A 19,834-nucleotide genomic window follows, 5' to 3' on the forward strand; every position below is an offset into this window, starting at 1 on the left:
GTGTACTATACATAATGCCCGATTCAGAACAACATACCTCGCCTAGCCATCTGATCTGGTTCAATCTGACCTTTCCACTCTTTTTTTCTCTCCCTGATGGATTGCAGGGCTTAAAATATATTCATCAGTTGTACTCCCAAGGCTCTTTTAAAAGCTTTACTGTGCTACAACAGGAACTTAGGATCATGGAAGTCTGACGTTTCTGATATCTCCACAGAGCTGTCACCCAGCTAGGGACTTGGGAGGTACAATTTCGCAATTCTAAACTAGAAGTCATTTTACTTCAACCAACACATACACAACTGATTTCCAACTTTTGTAACACTCTCCTGGAAAAAATTTTCCTACACTAACTAAACCAAAAATCCTATGGAAACAAGATCTTCTGAATATTTCAGATCATGACTAGCAAGAATTCTTTAATTCGTACTTTGATACCACAATATCTGCTAGATAAACTTATTCAACTTTATATAGATAGATGGACAGACAGACAGATAAATATACACCCGTATGTCATAAATGTCAAAAAAGCTAGCAATTTAATTCATATGATTTGGAGTTGACAAGGTTGGACCCTTTTGGTCTCAGATCACCACCTTTACCTCTACTAAGTTTGATATCCCTAACATTTGCAATCATAAATGGTGTATTTTAGGAATATTTGATAATTTGGACATTAGTCTCACCAAGCAAATACTTGTGAGGCTTCTTTTGTACTATGCGAGAAACATAGTGGTGCTTCAGTGGCTAAGTACGAACCCCCTTCATATTAATTTATGGAAAAAAATTATTTATCAAATGCAGAAGCTAACATACGAAGCCAGAGGCTGCCCATGAAAATTTTATAAGATCCAGGGAGAATGGCTGAGTATCAATAACACCTGAGATGCACCCAATATATGAATGATAATGGTTGCTCACATTGAAGGTACCCATACCTGTAGTTCCTTTTGTAATTAAATAAAATATAATGGCACATGACATAATGATCTCTTTCACACATTTAGTACAACCTCTGTCAAAAAGTATGGAATCACCACTCTTGGAAAATGTTCATTCAATTGTTTAATTGTGTAGAAAAAAAAACTAAGCACAGACATGCCTCAAAACTATTTTCATTTAACATTCCAACCTTCTGTCTTTAAGAAACACTTAAAAAAAATAAGAAAGAAAACTGTAGTCAGTTGCAACTGTTTTTGCAGATCAAGCAGAGGAAAAAAATATGAAATCACTCAATTCTGAGGAAAATATTATGGAATCATGAAAAAAACACTACAGTATACCACTAGTGCTTTGTTGCACCACTTCTGACTTTTATAATGGCTTGAATTATCTGAGGCAGTAGTTTTGAGGCATGTCTGTGATTAGTTTTTTTTCTACACAATTAAATAGTTGAATTAACTTTTTCCAAAAGTACTTTTTGCCAGGGGTTTTAAATTTGTAATATAGTAACACAAGGTGAATAGTCTTTTGTTCTTTTTTTCTAATCACTCTTCTTGTATGGATGTATTTGTCTAAATGCTAATAAATTGAATAAAATGAATAACAAAATTCCTTCTAGCAAAAATACTTAAACACTTGGGGGTTTATTTACTAAAGCTGGAGAGTCCAAAATCAGACTCCCTTCTGCATAGAAACCAATCAGCTTCTAACCTCATCTTGTTCAATGAAGCTTTGGCAATGAAACCTGGAAGCTGATTGGTTTCTATGCAGAAGGGAGTCTGATTTTGGACTCTCCAGCTTTAGTAAATAAACCCCTTGGAGTCTGTGCAATATTTCTGTTTTTTTTTCTGTGAAATAAAACACTTCAATTCTTATATCTTAAGCAAAATCCTACCTGTTGTTTCCAGTGGAACTGCAGCCTTTTCTTTCACTTTGTTTTTATTGAAAAAAAGGTAATGTGGCACAACGCTAAAAGACCATAGATCGCAAAGTATAAAAATGCTGCCATTATTTCTACAGTTTCCCAAAAAGAGGGATTAAGAGACATCACCCAGTGCAGAACTCTCTTGCAAGTCTTAAAAGCGTTGAACATATTAGTCAAATGTTTCTGAGTGGTCCTGAGTGAAGCAAACCAGAAGATAAATTAGGTCAACATCAATTAGCACAGTGATAATTGGATTATAATGATGTCCAGTGATATCATAGGAACATTCACGGAACTGCAATCTTTTAAAGCACCTAACATAGTGTGCATAGACTGAACAATTTTTCGGGATTCAAATCTTCATGGTGCCTCCCTTTTAAACTGTGAACTACTAAAGCTGCTTACATAGTGGCTTTATAATACAAAATAATACACTCTAAATTTGAATTCTCAATTATAAACCTGCCTGGTTGCCCCCTTAAATTGCAGCCTAATAAAATTGAATACATATTGTGGAGTGACTCTGCACAATACTCCTGGCTGTTGTGTCTGAAACAATACATTCTAATTCATTTACAATTATTAATTTACTGTATTTTATCTATATAAAATAAAGCCTCTCAGTCAAAATTCAACCTGCTTTGGTGAAGGCCCACTCTGACATGAGACGTGCAGCATGGAAGACTATTTCCTGCAAAGCATGTTGAACCACCTTGAAAAAGAGCTCCAGCCTTTACACCCATTAGTTCATGAATATGTATGCTACAAATATACCCTCACCCCTGGCTATTAATTTTATCTTCTCAGTCAAAAGAAGGCTTATACAACCACCTCCAGTCAGTGGTCCATTGCTGACACCCAATAATTAATGGATATGACTACTTGTATGCATTCCATTTACAGTCTTTCTGTACAAGCCCATCATGTTTCATTAAGTAGGACAGTGATGGCCTAAAACAGGGGTGTCAAACTGGTGGACCTCCAGCTATTGCAAAACTCCTTTGGGAGTCATGCTTGTAACTGTCAATGTTGCAATGCATTATGGGACTTGTAGTTTGGCAACAGCTGGAGGACTGCCAATTTGACACCCGTGGCCTAAAGTGTTAACAAAATGCTAATCTTGAAATATTGTTTAAATTTCTGATTAAAATTACATGAAAAAATACTTTTATTGGGAGAAAAATGGATGAGTCTAGACCAGTGTTTAGCACATCAAAGGCCATGTTTCTGTTCTTTTTATCATTTTACATAGTTCAGTGGCCTTTCACTCCTTAAATAAGAACCCCTACTCTGGTTCTGTCTGTGCTTCAGAAAAAGCATTTTTTTTGTACAATGCAGACATTCCTATCACTACTCTTACCTGCTAATGACAGATATGAAAAAGGCTGGGGTATTGGGTGCTTTGGTGCACAAGGCAAATTTTCCTGTGTCAGAGAAAAGTGGCAAACCAAAGCCAACTTGTATTAGGACAGACAGCCTAAGACCCTTGGTTTTCCCCTTGCAGCTGTTCCTCCAGTGCAAACATGTAAAATAAAAATAATCCTTTCGCTGAATAAACCCCAAGTGACAACAATGGCGTTAGATAATCTGTTTGACAATTGCATTTACTGTACAAGCCTCAAATGCTTATGTAAGTGAACACAATATCATTTGTAAGGTATTGCAAACGCATGAAAAGGTCACCATCCTGTCAACTCGTGCTCTCACCAATCCAACTTGATCTTATCTTAATTTTTACCAATTCACTCAGTCAAATTATTTTCCCTTGGGGGAATGGTCACAATGGGGGAGATTTACTAAAACTGGTGCACTCAGAATCTGGTCCAGCTGTGCATGGTAGCCAATTAGCATCTAACTTCAGCTTGTTCAATTAAGCTTTGGCAATAAAATCTGGAAGATGATTGGTTTTCAGTCAGGGTTGAACCAGATTTTGCACTCTCCAGCTTCTATTTCCCCAGTGAAAGGTAATAAAAAGACAAATGCTAAAAGGTATAATGTGCGGACCTGAGACATTGTTGAAATGAAACAAAAAATTATCTGCGGCTCGAGGGGGTTTAGGGGAAAGAAAGGACTGGGGACTCAAGAGTTTAAAGAGAGTGGCTGCTTTGCGCTATAAGCCAGGAAATTTACACTATGTTATAAGGAATGGGTTGTAGTAGAAAGTACTTGGGCAAATAAAAAAATGGCTGCACTCTTGAATATGGGGAGAAATAGCCAGCAGAAAGAAATGGCTGCTTTGCACCGAGGAGGAGAAAAAAGACCAGGAACATTCCACTGGATTAGAAAGTACTTTGCTAAATAAAAGTATTTGGCTAAATAAATAATGGCTGCTATGCACCCTTGAGTAAGGTAGGAAGAAAATTTGTACAGGTCTATCAAAAATTACTGCTATGGACAGATTAGGCACTTTTTTAATGCGCACTTTGGCCTTACCCCGTCTTCTCCGATCTCTCTTTTTGAGCGTGACTCTCCTAGAGGTAAGGGTCTTATTTCAGATCTTTATCACCAATTTTTGATCTGTCTTTTTCATGCTCCTCCTATGTACAGGCAGAGGTGGGAGGAGGATTGTAGTATCACTTTTTCGGATGAGGATTGGGACTCCATGGTGGATAATATATGCAAGAGCTCTAGATCTCTTTCGGTTCGTGAGACGGCCCTTAAAGTTTTAACCAGATGGTATTATACTCCGTCCAGACTACATACTATGTTTCCACAAACATCCCCTTTATGTTTCCGGGGCTGTGGCCGCACAGGTACTTTGGTCCATATGTTTTGGGATTGCCCGCACATATCTTTGATCTGGCGTAAGATATCTGAGGTGGCTACCTCACTATCGGGCAACCCGATACAATTGTCCATACAGACCTGTTTATTGGGGGTTCATATCCCAGGGGTCCCTGATGCCACTCTGAGATTGCTACATACATTATGTATTGCCACTTTATGGTCAATTGGCGGTCTAATGTTGTACCCTTGGACTCCGTTTTACACAGAATTGACACTGTAATGCTTATGGAACGTATTCATTATACACTACTGGATAAGATGCACTTATACGATAAAAAATGGGAGTCATGGAAGGATTGTAGACATTTATTGCATGATTGACAACATCCCCGGTAAAGAATGGCTGACATATATTGTTGATAGATGTATCACTCAATCTATTTTATCATTTATGTATCTCATGCACTCATAACTTTCTTTCTTCCTCTATCTTCTTTTTTATGTTAATATACTTTTATGTATTGTACATTTCAAATGTGCCATATTTTTGTTGACAATATCACTTTCATACTGTGCTGTTGTTTTACTGTCTACTTATGTACAATAAAATCGTTTGTAAACAACAAAAAAAAAAAATTACTGCTATGGACTCTTGAGGAAGAGGAGAAAAATCACACATTATCAGTACTCTAAAAGAAAGTGGCTGCTATGCTCCCTTGAGGACTGCTTGCTTTTTAACGCCCTCCCTGCTACTTGACACATTGAAGTGCTGTTCCCACGTAGCTCTTTGCTGCAGAGTCTTGTATTTCCCATGAATGTGGCTTCCAAATGCCATATACTTTTTTTCAAATCTAATACGCTGCAGGCAGAGGCTACAAAACACATCACTGCTGTAGGCTAAAAATATGTTCAAAAAGGCATACTTCGTAGGGCTATTTTAGTTTACTGCCTGTTCAAGTGTTTGCATATTATCTTTATGCTAGATTTCTAACAAACTTATAACTAAAGTCTATATTTAGAATATTTTGGGAATAGCTAGAGATATGATAAGGGGAGGGAGTTGGTTTTAGCTTTTTTTTAACCGCTTACCAACTGCCCTATAACTACTGCTACAGGGAGGCAGGACTGCGCAAAATCACGGATATATGCATAATGTTGTATTTCCGGGCAGGGGGAGCATGGTCTGCCCTACCTGCGCCATCATTTGTGGCTACAGCTGTCGATCTCCGAGTCCCAGCCAGAGATTCCCTGACGGCATTTGCCGAGGAACACTGAAAGGGGAGAGGTCTGTATGTAAACAATCTCTCCCCTGGCAGCACCAGCATGCTGTTTTGTATTGCTCTTCATAGCAGAGCAACATAAAGCAGCGTGCTTACACAGTAAAACAGCACATAATGTAAAACACAGCATACAGTTAACTCTTTGATCGCCCCAGATGTTAACCCCTTCCTGCCCAGTATCATTAGTACAGTGTCAGTGCTTTTTATTAGCACTGATCACTGTATTGGTGTCACTGAGGATGTCAGTGACAGTCAGTTCCCACCCAGTGTCAGAATGCCCGCCGCAGTCCTGCTATAAGTATCTAATCACCGCCATTAGTAGTATAAAAAAAAACCAACCTCCAGTATATATACTGCCATTTGTAGATGCTATACCTTTCACGTAAACCAATTCATTTGAACGTATTGGGATTCTTTTTACTGGATAAGTTTTATAGCAAAAAGTAAAAAAATTTAAAATACGGAGGCGATCAAATACCACCGAAAGATGGATTCAGCATTGCATGACCGCGCAATTGTCAATTAAAGTAACACAGCGCCGTATCGCTGTGTTACTTTAATACAATCTCCATAAGGATTGTAATTTCATACTACCTACTGCCAATCCACTTTTGCGAAGGAGGAATTTATATGGATTTGTGTCATAAGTATGAGCCTCTCAGCTTATTATAGAAGCGTGAACACAATTTATATCATGTGAGTGCATTACGGGCAGCATTTTTTTGGAATAAAGAGTTTTTATACAGTATTGCACTATTTGTGTTTTTATTTGTTTTTCATTGCCATCTAAATGTTGGATTTGTTTTTGGAGGATATCAAGTGCAGATGTATCTGGGGAGGATACACCCCGTTTTAGAGCTTGTTTGACTCTTTAGCCATACCAGCAAAGAGTCCACTCCATCTGGTGAGTGGGGATTGGATTGTCCATCACAAATGGTGTGAGCACTTTTTTTGAAGATTTTGCTGAGCACTATTTCTGGGATTGGAGCACATTCTTATATTTGGGACTTTTGTTTGGACTTTTTACACATGTATATATTTTTTGCGCTGTGGAGTGTTTATATTTTAATAATCTTCACATTTTTAGGGTTAACAAACTCCTTAGTATTGCTCAAGAAAGTACATGCCTTATAGTGACCACACCTGAAACTACCTTTTGGTTTCTCAGGTAGTCAAGTGTGTTTGATGTTTTAGATGTTTTTTTCTAGATGACTATGTACTAGCATATCTCTCAAATTCTTACCCCGTCTGTAGGTTATCTTGGGGTCTTTAGATAGGATCTGTTATAGATATATGCTCTGATTTATTTGAATATTTACCCATGATACACATGTCTTGCTGGTCCTCCACTTTTATGGTTTTCTGACCCAACAGAGATTCTCTCGGAACCCCTTTCGCTTTCTCATAGGGTTTAATCAAATCAGTCTTATGATAGCCACGTCTCATTAATCTGTCAAACAATTTTTGACTCTCCATTTGGAATGCCCCTTCCGCTGAACAATTTCTCTTTTCTCTCATAAATTGACTAGTGGGGAATCCTCTTTTCAAGGCTGCTGGATGTGAACTTTCCCATTGTAACAGGCTATTCGTGGAGGTCGGTTTTCGATATTGTATTAATATTGCCTCCTTCACCCTCTTTAATCTTCTTTTAGGAGAGGTCTGTACTGCGTTTAATACAGTGCATCATTTGCATTCCTCAAAACAGTGAGGTATTTTTGACTGGATATGGTGATGTATGGGGCTTATCCATGAGAGGCTGACATTTAAGCCCGTGGATGAGTGTACCCGTATTACATATCTGTAGCAAGATAGATTATACTATCTAATTAGTTTTGTCCATGGGGTAACTCCATTTACTTAACAGAGATTATATATTCAAGCTGATAGATTTATGATCAAACTACAGTGCCTCTTTGTATGCCATCACTTCATCTAACATGGTATGCTATTTGATTTGGTCTGGTGTTATTAACCATTTCGATAAGGTATAAGGTAAATAATTGCAATGGTATACAGTCATATTGTTGTACGCAGTACATTCCACTCCAATAGGCATTAATTACAGCTGAGCATACATTTTTTATATATTTGATTAAAGGTTATATATTTTAGATTCATCAATTGGCCAGATGGTGCATAGGGAAATGCACCCTCGTCCAGTATAAATCTGTGCAGCATTAGTACTGATCACTGTATTAGTGTCACTATTGATGCCAGTGTTAGTTACTGTCCCTCTTAGCCATCAGCTAGCACCAGATTGCCCACCACATTATCATAGTACCACTATAAGTCACTTATCACTGCCTTTACTAGTATAGTATAATGCATAAATTCCAGTGTATGTACTGTATACAATAGTTTGTAGTAATAAAACACAATGAGGTGCTGCTGTTTTATTAAATCCAAACAATAATGCCTGACAGATTGCCCGACACATTATCACAGTACCACTCTAAGTCGCTTATCACTGCCATTACTAGTATAGTATAATGCATAAATTCCAGTGTATATATACCATAGTTTGCAGATGCTATATCTTTTGCACAAACCAATTAATATACACTTTATTGGGGGCGGGGGGGTTTACCAAAGAAATGTAACGGAATACATTTTAGCCTAAATTTATGAAAAAGTTATATTTTTATTTATTGGATATGTTTTATAACAAAATTTTTGGTCTTCTTTCATTTAGATAGCAAAAAATAAAAACCAAGTGGTGATCAAATCCCATCAAAAGGAAGCTCTATTTCTTTTTTTTGGGTTGGCGGTTGGCATTCATCATGAGTGATGCTGGATCACAGGGGCCAATTTTTTTTTTCTTTAATAAAGGACTTGTCAAAAAACGTTGTTGCATTTTTACTTTTTATTTGCCACTTCTTTGGTGAATGAGTACTCTGTACCCCATTACATAGAGGGGATGCTGGGATCTGGGGGCCCCCTTGTTAAAGTGGGCTTTCAGATTCCGTTAATCCCCCTGACCGCGTACCCCCACAACCACTGGCCAGGGTTGTGGAGAAGAGACCCTTGTCCTCATCAAGATGAGGACAAGGTGCTTTGGGGGGCAGCCCCCTGTGCCCACAGCAACCTCCCAATGTTGAGGGCATGTGGCCTGGTATGGTTCGGGGGGGGGGGTGCTCGCTCATCCCTTGCTTTTCTGACCTGCTGAACTGCATGTTCAGATAAGGGTCTGGTATGGATCTTTTTTTTTTTTTTTTTTTTTTTTTTTTTATATTGTGGCATGGAGTTGCCCTCAAAATCCATACAAGATTTAAGGGGCAGATGATGACTCATCGGTTGTTAAGGATGTAGCAACCTCCCACTCTTTAGCAACCACTTTGTTTACTGGTTGTTAAGGATGCTGATGGCTTCCAGCTCCTTCATTGTCGCATGCCTGGACTACTACTTATTTACCGCTTGCATTTATTTATTTCCTTTTGTGAACTGACTTCAACTCCTGTTTTATGTGTTTTTTACTGAGTGTTTTTGCAATTAAGCAATAGTGAATTGACATTTTCAGGGTCGTATAAGGTATTTGGGAGAATGTCTAAATACCGCATGCAATCTGTTTTTGTGACTGGAGCCCAGTACCAGACTTCTCAGAGAGAGGTCACATCTAAATGTTGCTATGGGATCCCTTGATTTGTAGTTATGCCTTTGGTACCAACATGCATATGTAATAACCTGCTATAATGTCTTGGAATAAAATAAAATGTAATTTCTTTGTAATATGAATATTTTGGTTAGTTACTAATTAGCTACTTTGCATTTTTTAAACTGTCTATAATAATGCTCTAGTAAAAGTGTTTAGTGCTTAATGCCGTTAATACCATTAATATTGTATATGTTGCTGCAAAGCTACATAATGCTATAATTCTGCTCTAACTATTTATATATACTTTTACATCTGACAGATGATGAAAGCCATACAATAGTCACCATCCATAGCATTGAAGGCTAACTTTTGGTTCAAGATTAAAATCTTTACATTGATCTGTTTTCTCTTTATTTCAGCCTGTGCTGAAGCGTATGCCAAAACCGAAGAGCAGAATGGTTGTACTACAGGATGTAGAAAACAGCTTGCTGAAGCTGAAAGTCAGAAGGAAAAGGTAATTTATTTATAAGAGTTTTGAATTTACAAAAAAATAACCTGGGCCGGCTCCAAAATGTTGGACAGCGGCTGTTGAATTGCTTGAATTTGCATTTGTTGTGGCTTTGTTTATTAAATACTGTATTCTTTCCTTTTACATGAAGATTCTTGGCAGTTACAGGTAATCTCTAAACTGATACTCAAGGAATAACATTTTAAATTGCCTAAGCAAAACGTTAATCACTTTGTAATATTTAGTCTGAAGAGAAGAGACTAATTAGAGACAGGCATAAGCTTTGGGTTCAGAGTTGAACTTAGTCTGAACTTTGCCTGTTTCAAGAACAAACAAACTAAATGATGTGTTCATTCGAAACTTCGACCGCTGAATGTGACTGCTTCCAAATCAGGATGATTGTAAGAGAGCCGGTGGCAGCCAACTTCCTAGCAACCAGTGACATTTCATGCCTGACTATTCAGCTGTCATCCAGTGTGTCATGTACCTGGTGATGGAGCCTGACGTGGAGATGAAGGCGTCCTCTTAAACCTCCTGCTCATTGCCCCTGATAGAGCAAATAGAAGGCACAAGAGCCAGGAGTGGCACAAGTGCCTGGCAGGTCTGCAATGTCAGCCGGCAGGTGGTTAGTCCGGTCGACCGGGATGCAGGTTAATTGCGGATGCAGGTGAGTAGAGGATGCAGGTCAGCAGGAGCAGCGGCTGGTAGATTCTAGCAGGAACTCGGTAACTGCAAGCAGTATTAGCAAATGGTGGTCATAAGCTGGAGAAGTAGCAGCGTCAGACAAGCCGGGTCGGGATCTATCAGGCGGATTAGGTACAGGGAGCAAGGAAGTAGTAGAGGTTCAGACCAGAAGTCAGCAACCATAGGCAGATAGTAGGGGAACAGGCAAAGGCGTAGTCCAAGGGTAAGCTAGGTTGGTGCAGGCAGAGTTCAAGCAAGGTCAAGATAGGTCAGGTCGGCAATAGGATCAGTATACAACAGATAGCAGATAACAGAACATGGTAGAACAGAAGGCAAGGACTCCTAGTGCAGTAGCGGTTTAAATAGTCCGCCTGGCGCATGCGCACAGGTACGGCTGTTGGGTAATTGGCATTAGTGCAAAAATGAGCACCTGGGTATTCTCTGTTTTCCCTGACACAGTGAATCCCTGATAACAGCCTAATGTAAACAAAGGGGTCGGAATGGTGGCTTATTTGATCAATTACCATCTAGCCAAACATCCCCACTCCTTTGTTTTCAATATAGCTATCAGCCTGGTATCTGCCATTCCGCAAAAGTCTCAGTTGGCAGCAGATATGTTGTTGTTTTTTTTTTTTCTGGGGGTCATTGATTTTAATTGACAAGGATCTACATTGCTGGATGATATGATTGACAATAGATTTTTTTTTCTTTTAAATAAAAAACATGTCAAAGTATCCGGCCTACTTATTTACGGTTTTGTGAATGACTTGGGGTGCTATGTATTGCTCATTTATGTGGAGGGGCAGTTTCTGGGTCCCCAATATTTTCAAAGAGGGTTTCCAGATTCTGCTAAGCTGCCATATGACCCCACCCCCCCCAATTCGGGACAAGGTCAGAAATTATTTTAAAGATTTGGCTCTTATGGAGTTCAATAGGGTTCAGATTACCACTGGACATGTGAGCCATTCGGCAAACCCATGGTCCCATGAACCAAACATTATAAGTACATTCAACTCAATCCAGATGTGTGTAAAGGTGTTTCTTGCTCCAATGTGTGCAACAGCCCATGTTTACACATCAGTGCAAACTATTAAATTGAATGTACTCTGGTACAGTATAATTTATTATGCATAGTTCCTATTAGCAAAATTACAGCATGTAGCTCAAAACTAATAATCTGGATGGAATTGAAGTGTTTGGATGCAATATCTAAGATATTAAAGTCCAACTCCAGCCAGTTTAAAAATTCTTTACTTGTAAAGTGTAGCACAGGGGAGGCTTTCCTGTCTCTAACGACCTGACTCTGTTGCTATCCCTATAGTGCACAGGGTCCGGTCATGTAACATTACCATAATTTTTCTACAAGGGCTGCGTTGCCATCTTTACATCTCTTGCAATTATCCCACCACCCCCAAGTGGTTGACATCTTAGAAATAATGTAGAATATTTAACTTGTTGTAAAGGAAGGGGTATGCTGCCAATGAAGCTGTGGTCTTCTACAGTATATGGGCAGTGACAAAACAGAGAACTCCCTGTTACTGCCCACTGAACACCGTAAAAACATCATAGTAGGATGTTCATGCAGCGGGTCACTGAACCCTCCTTCCAGTGTCCAACCTTACAAGTATATCAGCCTCTTTAATATGACATCAAAAGTAATAAAATATGTTGTTTTTAAATACTGTAGCTTGGAGAATTTGATAAAATAGTGCCTGGATCCCAGCATTTTTAAAAACAGGTGCACTATCTTGATATGTGCATGTTATGCTTATCTACACAATAAAATATATTCAATGCTATGAGTGTATCATGTGCCTGGGGACTAGACTTTTCTAAAAATGTAAAAGAACACCAGACCTTTTTTTTTGCTACCCACAAAGGGAAGATTTGCTACATTGGGAAGATTTACCTTGAGCAAGATAGACACAGACATTTCATCTATTTCTTCTCCTTTCTATTCTAATTTTAAGGGAGAAAAGATTTTGACTGGAGTTTCACTTTATGATTTTGACAAATTTATCAGCTAAACCCTGTTCTGTTTTGAAAGTAGGATAATAGTGGCAAACAAAGTTAAAATGTTGGGTGAGATTTCCTAATACCAGTAGTCTTTGAATCTGGTGCAGCTGTGCATGGTAGCCAGTCAGCTTCTAATGTCAGTTTCTAAATTAAGCTTTGGCAATAAAACCTGGAACCTGATTGGTTTCCATGCACAGCTGCACCAGATTTTGCACTTTCCAGTTTTAGTAAATAACCCCCTGTTGCTTACCATCACAGCCCATTAGTTTATATTTAAAGCATTACTCTGCTGATTGCATAGCTTTTAGCCTGCTTCAGCAGGAGGACTGTCAGCCACAGCAACAAAATCACTGTTCTCAAAGTTTCAGGCTGGTGGTGGAGGACAGGCTGTATTAGTGACAGTGGGGCATTTTAGAAAGGACATATAAAACATTGAAAAGCACCTAATTTGTTGCACTTAAAAATGATAGGTGCAAGCTAACTGCTGTAATGCCCCATAAATTGTTGCTTGATTGACCTATTTTGGAATTTCCATTTAATTTTTTAATTTTAATTCAGCTATAAGTACATTTTACCAGGTATAATTTAAATGACTATAGATGTGGTATATGATGTATCGTTTTATAGACAATATACCAGGGGCGGACTGACAACTCATGGGGCCCCCGGGCAATAGGAGATCATGGGGTCCCTGTGTCCTTGCCCAAACTCAAAAAAGCCTATGAAAAAGGTACCAGGGGCATCTCATGGGGCCCCCTACTGACCCCGGGCCCTCGGGCAATGCCCGAGTATCCAAATGGTTAGTCCGCCCCTGCAATATACTGTACATTGCACTGCCTGTTTGATTCTTTAAAACAGCACTGTCATTGACCATAGACAAAAACACACACAGTTAGCAGCTGTCAACAAACAGCCAAAGTTTTCTTTTGGAACTTGACAATGGGAACCTGCTGGAGTGTGTGAACCTGCAATTCATCATTGTGAGTAACAAATCAGAATGCAGACTTTGACATTCCTTGTGAACAATGGTTCTGTATCACACAGCTTTGTGTAGGCAGCTTAGCAGAGCTGCCAGATAGGAATGTAAAGATGTACCTTATAGACAGTTATGCGTAGGATGGCTCTGTGTTATTGAGAAACAAGGTTTCTCCATTCCTGTGTGTTGGACTACAATTTTCTTCATGTTTGCAGAAAAATATATAGCAAAGCAAACTGAATCTTAAAGTCGGGGCATTTTATTCCCCAAGATTACTAATTTATTGTTGAAGCACATTTTTTAGGCTTTCAAAATTATTTCCTTCCCCTTACGCAAGTTAAACTTTGATTGTTGTTTGTTTAGGGTATACAGGTTCTGCCAAATATTGCAAATACGCTGTTTGGTACATGTACATTTTGTTTTCATTCTAAGCTTTAATTGAATCCAACCAGTTGTAAGTTATAGAGCAATAGGAACAATAGGTGAAAAACATCAGTGTCTTATTACAATGCAAACACAGCAAAGATGGGATCGGTAAATCGGGGATCAGTAACTGTCAAAATTAGTTATATATTCAATAACTTACTGTGTATGAAAGCAGTTAGGCATTGGGCAAGGCATATAATAATTAGGGTGTTATATACGGCATGGAATACTATACACAACTGCATGGGAGGACCATGAAGTTTTTATCATTTTTTTGGGGGGGGAGTATGTGGGTGGGGAAACCAGACACCCACATAAGGGAATAGACACGGGTATAGACACCACTACAGAAATACAAAAAAAAGAAAAGAAAAAGGGGGAGGGGGGGTTGACAGGACAAAAAAGACCATAGAAGCAAAAACAGGAATTACCAGAGCAATATCAATATTATTGAGCCAGCTATGTGTGGTAGTCTTGAGAGAATGAGAAGATATTCCAATAAAACAAAATCTTCTGCTGTTGTTCCTCTTTCCGCAGTGAGTTCCTCCATTGGCTGGATCTCCTCAACTATGGCAAACCATTGACCCATCAAGGGAGGTTCTATATACCTATTCTTATGGGAAATATAGATCCTTGCCAAGCTTATCAGATAAACGAAGGGCAATTTCTTGTAATAGCATTTGGAATGGTACATGTACTGTATATTTAACAGTGCTATTGATGCTTGCAATTACATACAATGCAATGTTGCAAAAACACACATTGTTCTACAGTTATTTAGCACAATGTTAAAATATGTTTTGGTTTGAATGTAATGATTGGAAAAAGTTGTAAAACTCTAAGAAAACCTTATCGAATTAAAAAAAAAAAATATATATATATATATATATATATATATATATATATATATATAAAGTTCTAGGGGTTTATTTACTGCAGGCAAATAGTTTGTTAATTTTGTAAAGAAAGTTGCACCTAAAAGCTTAGTGAATGTGGTGAAATTTCACTTTGCTTTTTTTTATATTTTATTTATTTCCTTGCATATGATTAGCTATTCTTGCATTTTTGCAAGATAATGGAAGCCACTAGAGCTTCACCTCACTTCCATAGTGCAACAGGGAAGTTGCACTTTGCAAAGATGTTTTCCCCAGGGCATAGTGAACTGTACATTTACCTTTAATAAATTGCTTCCTAAGGGTTTCTCTTCTTACTTTGTTGCTCTAAACACTAGCCTACTAGACAAATATAGTAAATATAATGCAGGTTATCGAACTGCCAGTATCACTGCTTATTAATGATCTTCTAGATATTCTAATGATCTTTAATTTAACTGTATGCAAACATATAGACACAAATTAATGCTGGTCTGTATTAATTAATACATAATTAAATGTATTGGCTTGGTATCAGCCTTTTGAAATCCTTACTGTAGCACTTTGGGACTGGGAGAGTGAGGGCAGAACTGGGAGCCAATCATGTATGCAAATATGTTCACAGAGAACAAGCTGAGAGGAGAAGAGTGAGCAGACGGATGACCTCATCATCCTGTTGCTGCTCCTTTACAGTCCAGTCAGAAAACAGGGAGTGGAGAGATGACACTGTATTTTATAAGTGTAAGGGCTAACTCACACCAGTGTGCTGCGAAACAACCTGCCAGCGCTTACATGGAGGTCCCGCTGAACTGGCTGAATTTTGATCCATGTATGGCCGGCTTTAGCATTTTTTAAAGCCTGGTAATATTTTTAAGGCTTGAAAAGAATACAAAATGTGTCTGACACTGGGACATTTTACACTGGAGTGAGCCTCAAATAAGTCAGAAGCCCACATCATCCTAGACCTATATAAATGCCTTCCTTTCAAATTTGACAGAATACACCTTGAGATTGTTAAACATTGTGCTTGTTAAACGAATACCCCACTTTTCACAAAGATCCCATTCTCTCAATTTAGATTGTGAAGTATGCAACAGGTGGGCAGAAATGCTTAAACTTTGTGAACTATGGCCAGGCGATCTTGACTTGGAGGACCTAAGAAAATATAAAATCCCACCAAAATCTACCGTGAAACGTCCTTTTAAGCAATTCAACTCCAGATGCAGGCATACTGGGCATACATTTGGATAAAAACAGAGACGATAGGAAGAGAAACATAATGAAGATCTTTCAGCCTAGCAGCAAGAAAGCTAAATGTTATTAATGAAGCAGAACATTTTTGCTCTGTAGTGGTAGAATTGTCACTTTTGGACAGTATAAAATAAAAGCTTTTTCTTAGTTTATAGCATTCTCACTGCTTCAAATCTACTTGATTGAAATCCCATCTAAAAATATTCCTGTCTGTTTCCTTGCATATATGAATAGATTTAACCAACAAAGATATAGTAACACGTTGCAAGTACTATTTTTGCAGGCTATGTAGCATAAATCCTAAGCCTTTTCGTAAGATCTCACTTATGTTTTATTACCATTTGCCAAAGGCTTATCTAATGAAAAGCTGCCTCTCAAATAAATGAGACTGATCCTGTATGATAACATTACTCTACTTCAAGCTTCTATAATAATTAAATCATTAAAAAGAGATGTTTCTGGGATCAAAGGGACTAGCAGAAAAAATTGGGTTTGGTAATTGGATACAGATTTGGATCCATATTTATATACCATGTAAATTGATTAAAGCAATTCCAGCATCTTTTTTAAAAAAGGCAATTGTATTTGCAATGCATTGTACATACTTGCACTACTTTGAGCAGCTTATGAAAGTTTAAAGAAGAATTCCAGGTATGGCTATTATATTTGCAGTGTTGACCCTTTTTTTTCAAGACCTCTGCAATTCGCCCCGGTATGTTTTCAATCAACTTTTGGGCCACATCCTGACTGGTGGCAGCCCATTCTTGCATAATCAATGCTTGGAGTTTGTCATAATTTGTTTTTTTTGTTCTCCCGTCTCTTAAGGATTGACCACAAGTCCTCAAGGGATTAAGGTCTGGGGAGTTTCTTGGCATGGACCCAAAATTTTGATGTTTTGTTCCCCAAGCCACTTACTTAGAGCTTTTGCCTTATACCAAGGTGCTCCATCATGCTGGAAAAGGCATTGTTTGCCACCAAACTGTTCTTGGATGGTTGGGAGAGGTTGCTCTCTGGGAACGTTTTTGTACCATTCTTTATTCATGGCTGTGTCCTTAGGCAAAACTGTGAGTGAGCCCACTCCCTTGGCTGAAAAGCAACCCCACACATGAATGGTCTCAGGATGCTTTACTGTTGGCATGACACAAGACTGGACAACCTCTCTGGACAAGGTTTTTTTGGGATGCCCCAAACAATCAGAAAGGGGTTGGAAAAAGCAATACTGTGGCACCTAAATAAGTGAATAAACAATAATGGATGTTGCCTGCTCTAAGCCAGCAAAAGTTAACAGATGCCCCTAAAAAGTGAAATGCACTTAAACAAATTAATATGTGAATAGGTAGGCGCTGCAATGATTATATAGCACAAATGAAAAATAAAGTGAAATAGCAATATCATCAAACAAATTGTAGTACTGAAAAAAATATGATGAATAGTGAACGTAATATATTATGGTGACAATCCGATAAAGGTGTAGTCCCATAGACCAAAAATATGCTCTTTCACCACGCGCAGACAATAAGTGAATTTCTCAGGTAAAATGTCATCTGATAAGCATAAGTACAGTCGACATGGTCTACTGACCAAAAGAGACAAAAGGACATTGCACAGGATTGTGACCTGGAATAAGAAAGCAACTGCTGCAAAAGTGACTGCAGAGTTCAGTCTTCATGGTACTTGGTAGCTGAGTGCATTTCTAGCAGCTCCACAGGTATTTTTCTGTACTAAATATGTAGTCATGCCGAGATGTACTGAACATTGTTTTTTTTTCCATTTTACACCAATGTACACTTTGAGGCTGGGTTCACACTTTTCCGTTTGCATTGGTATGCACATTGTAATGCACATTGAGGCATGTTTTTAAATGTTTTATGCTACTCTGTCTACATAGCACATGTGTACAATAACTGCGGTATTCATAGAAGAGTCAACCAGCATTACCAATATTTTCCATATGTTACTGGATTCTAGTGGACAACCTTTGAATTTACAAGTCAGCTTGTAGCAGAGTAGATTACATTTATTGGCCTAATACTTTAACCCTTCAATCCAATCAAAGATAAACTAGTCAAGCACATTTATGAAATTTCCAACCACCACAATATCCATGGGGTATGTCAAACTGCACACCTCAATATACAGGAAACCCTCTGACCAATGCAACTAAGCCCACAGTTCCAGTTTCCATCCTCCACCACATCAAAGGAGCCATTTTACACAGCACAGCCAGACCTCTACACACCAGGGCCATTGCTAGACTATTTTGCGCCCTAGGCAAGACCAGTTACTTTGCCCCCCCCCCAAAAAAAATAAACATTGTTGAAAACAGTAGAAAATATTAAATAAAAAAAACATGAAATTGTTCCAGTTCTTTTAATTTGCAAAAATAAGTGCTATAAGATGCCACCAGCACCATTATTAAAGACAAAGAATATATTAACCAAATATGAATTAACTGTATCAACCAGACAGAGAAACAAAAAAAAGAGACAGAGTTACAAAACTTCACAGTGATTAGCAACCACAAGCTGGCTTGCAGTAAGAGACTATGTCTGAGAGGATCACTGGAAGGAGCTGCAGTTCAGCTGCTACACTGGCCCCAGACACCTGGCATCTTCCTCTGTCTTTTCTTCCTCCCCATCTGCTACCCCTTCCCTCAGCTGAAGGATGATTTATGATGTGGCAGCGTCCCACGCAATCAATCAGCATCTGCTCCACTCACCCTGATCATTGTCTGCCCCCCTCCTCCTCCTGTCACCTCCATGACCCACCTTTGGCTCCAGCTGTGTAGAAGAAGGTGAAGCCAATGCTGGACATGCCCTATTCAGTCACTAGCCAGCTCCCTGTTACAGCTGGAGGATCGTATATGCCAGTGTGTTACCAGAGAAGTACGGACCGATCCTCCGATCAGAGACTGTTGACCACCTGGGGTCCTGCGCTAATGTTATTACTTCCCTTCCTAGGGGGAGCTGAAACTTCACTGCTACATGGAATACTGTTATAAATACTAAATGGTCATATGTGTGGACAGACTGTGAGACAATTGTACAGAGTTAAGATACCATCATATCCTGTTTATGAGGAGAGGGGGACTCTGCAGAGAAATTCAGAATTCATACAAGAGGTCCATAAGCCACACAGAGAGAGTGCTAGCCTGTTCTGCGCCCAGGCGCCCCTAGGTGGCAGTGTGCCCTAGGTGGCTGCCTAGTGGAAGCACTGGCCCTGACACCACCACATATGCTTTGGCCCAAAAGACAGAAATAAACATCTTGGAGCATTAGTAGAAACCTTCCATAAGAAAAGTTACAGCAACAAAAGCATAGTACAAACATAAATGCTGCCTTGAAAACCCAAGGAGAAATTCTCCTACAATACAAAGAGAAAGAAAAAACATGAACCTCATACAGAAAATCAAACACTGGAAAGGATAAGAAAGATAATCAAAGCTCTCCAACTTTCATAACACAGAATTAAACCCTGAAAGAAATTATTTAAAAAAAAACCCAATGCTGGTCTTCAAGAAACTTCATTGTAATTACAGAAAGGCAAAGGAACAAACCTTGCAACAGTAAACCATGCAAACTGTGCAGCCACACCAATTCATTAAAAGGTGTCACACAAACAAAAGGAACCTT

General features: G+C 38.7%; 1 protein-coding gene across 1 annotated transcript in view; it reads left to right on the top strand.

The window, feature by feature from the left end:
* Nucleotides 1-19,834, top strand: part of TMEM59L (transmembrane protein 59 like) — a 95,414-nt gene that overhangs the window by 46,191 nt on the left and 29,389 nt on the right. The window contains exon 3 of the mRNA XM_089687917.1: nucleotides 9,889-9,983. Within this exon, the coding sequence (XP_089544043.1) occupies nucleotides 9,889-9,983 (95 nt within the window). The remainder of the gene's footprint in view (nucleotides 1-9,888; nucleotides 9,984-19,834) is intronic.

Source organism: Staurois parvus, unplaced genomic scaffold (genome assembly GCF_062004578.1).
Source record: "Staurois parvus isolate SC_StPar_1 unplaced genomic scaffold, SC_StPar_1.0 ptg000439l, whole genome shotgun sequence".
NCBI lineage: Eukaryota > Metazoa > Chordata > Amphibia > Anura > Ranidae > Staurois > Staurois parvus.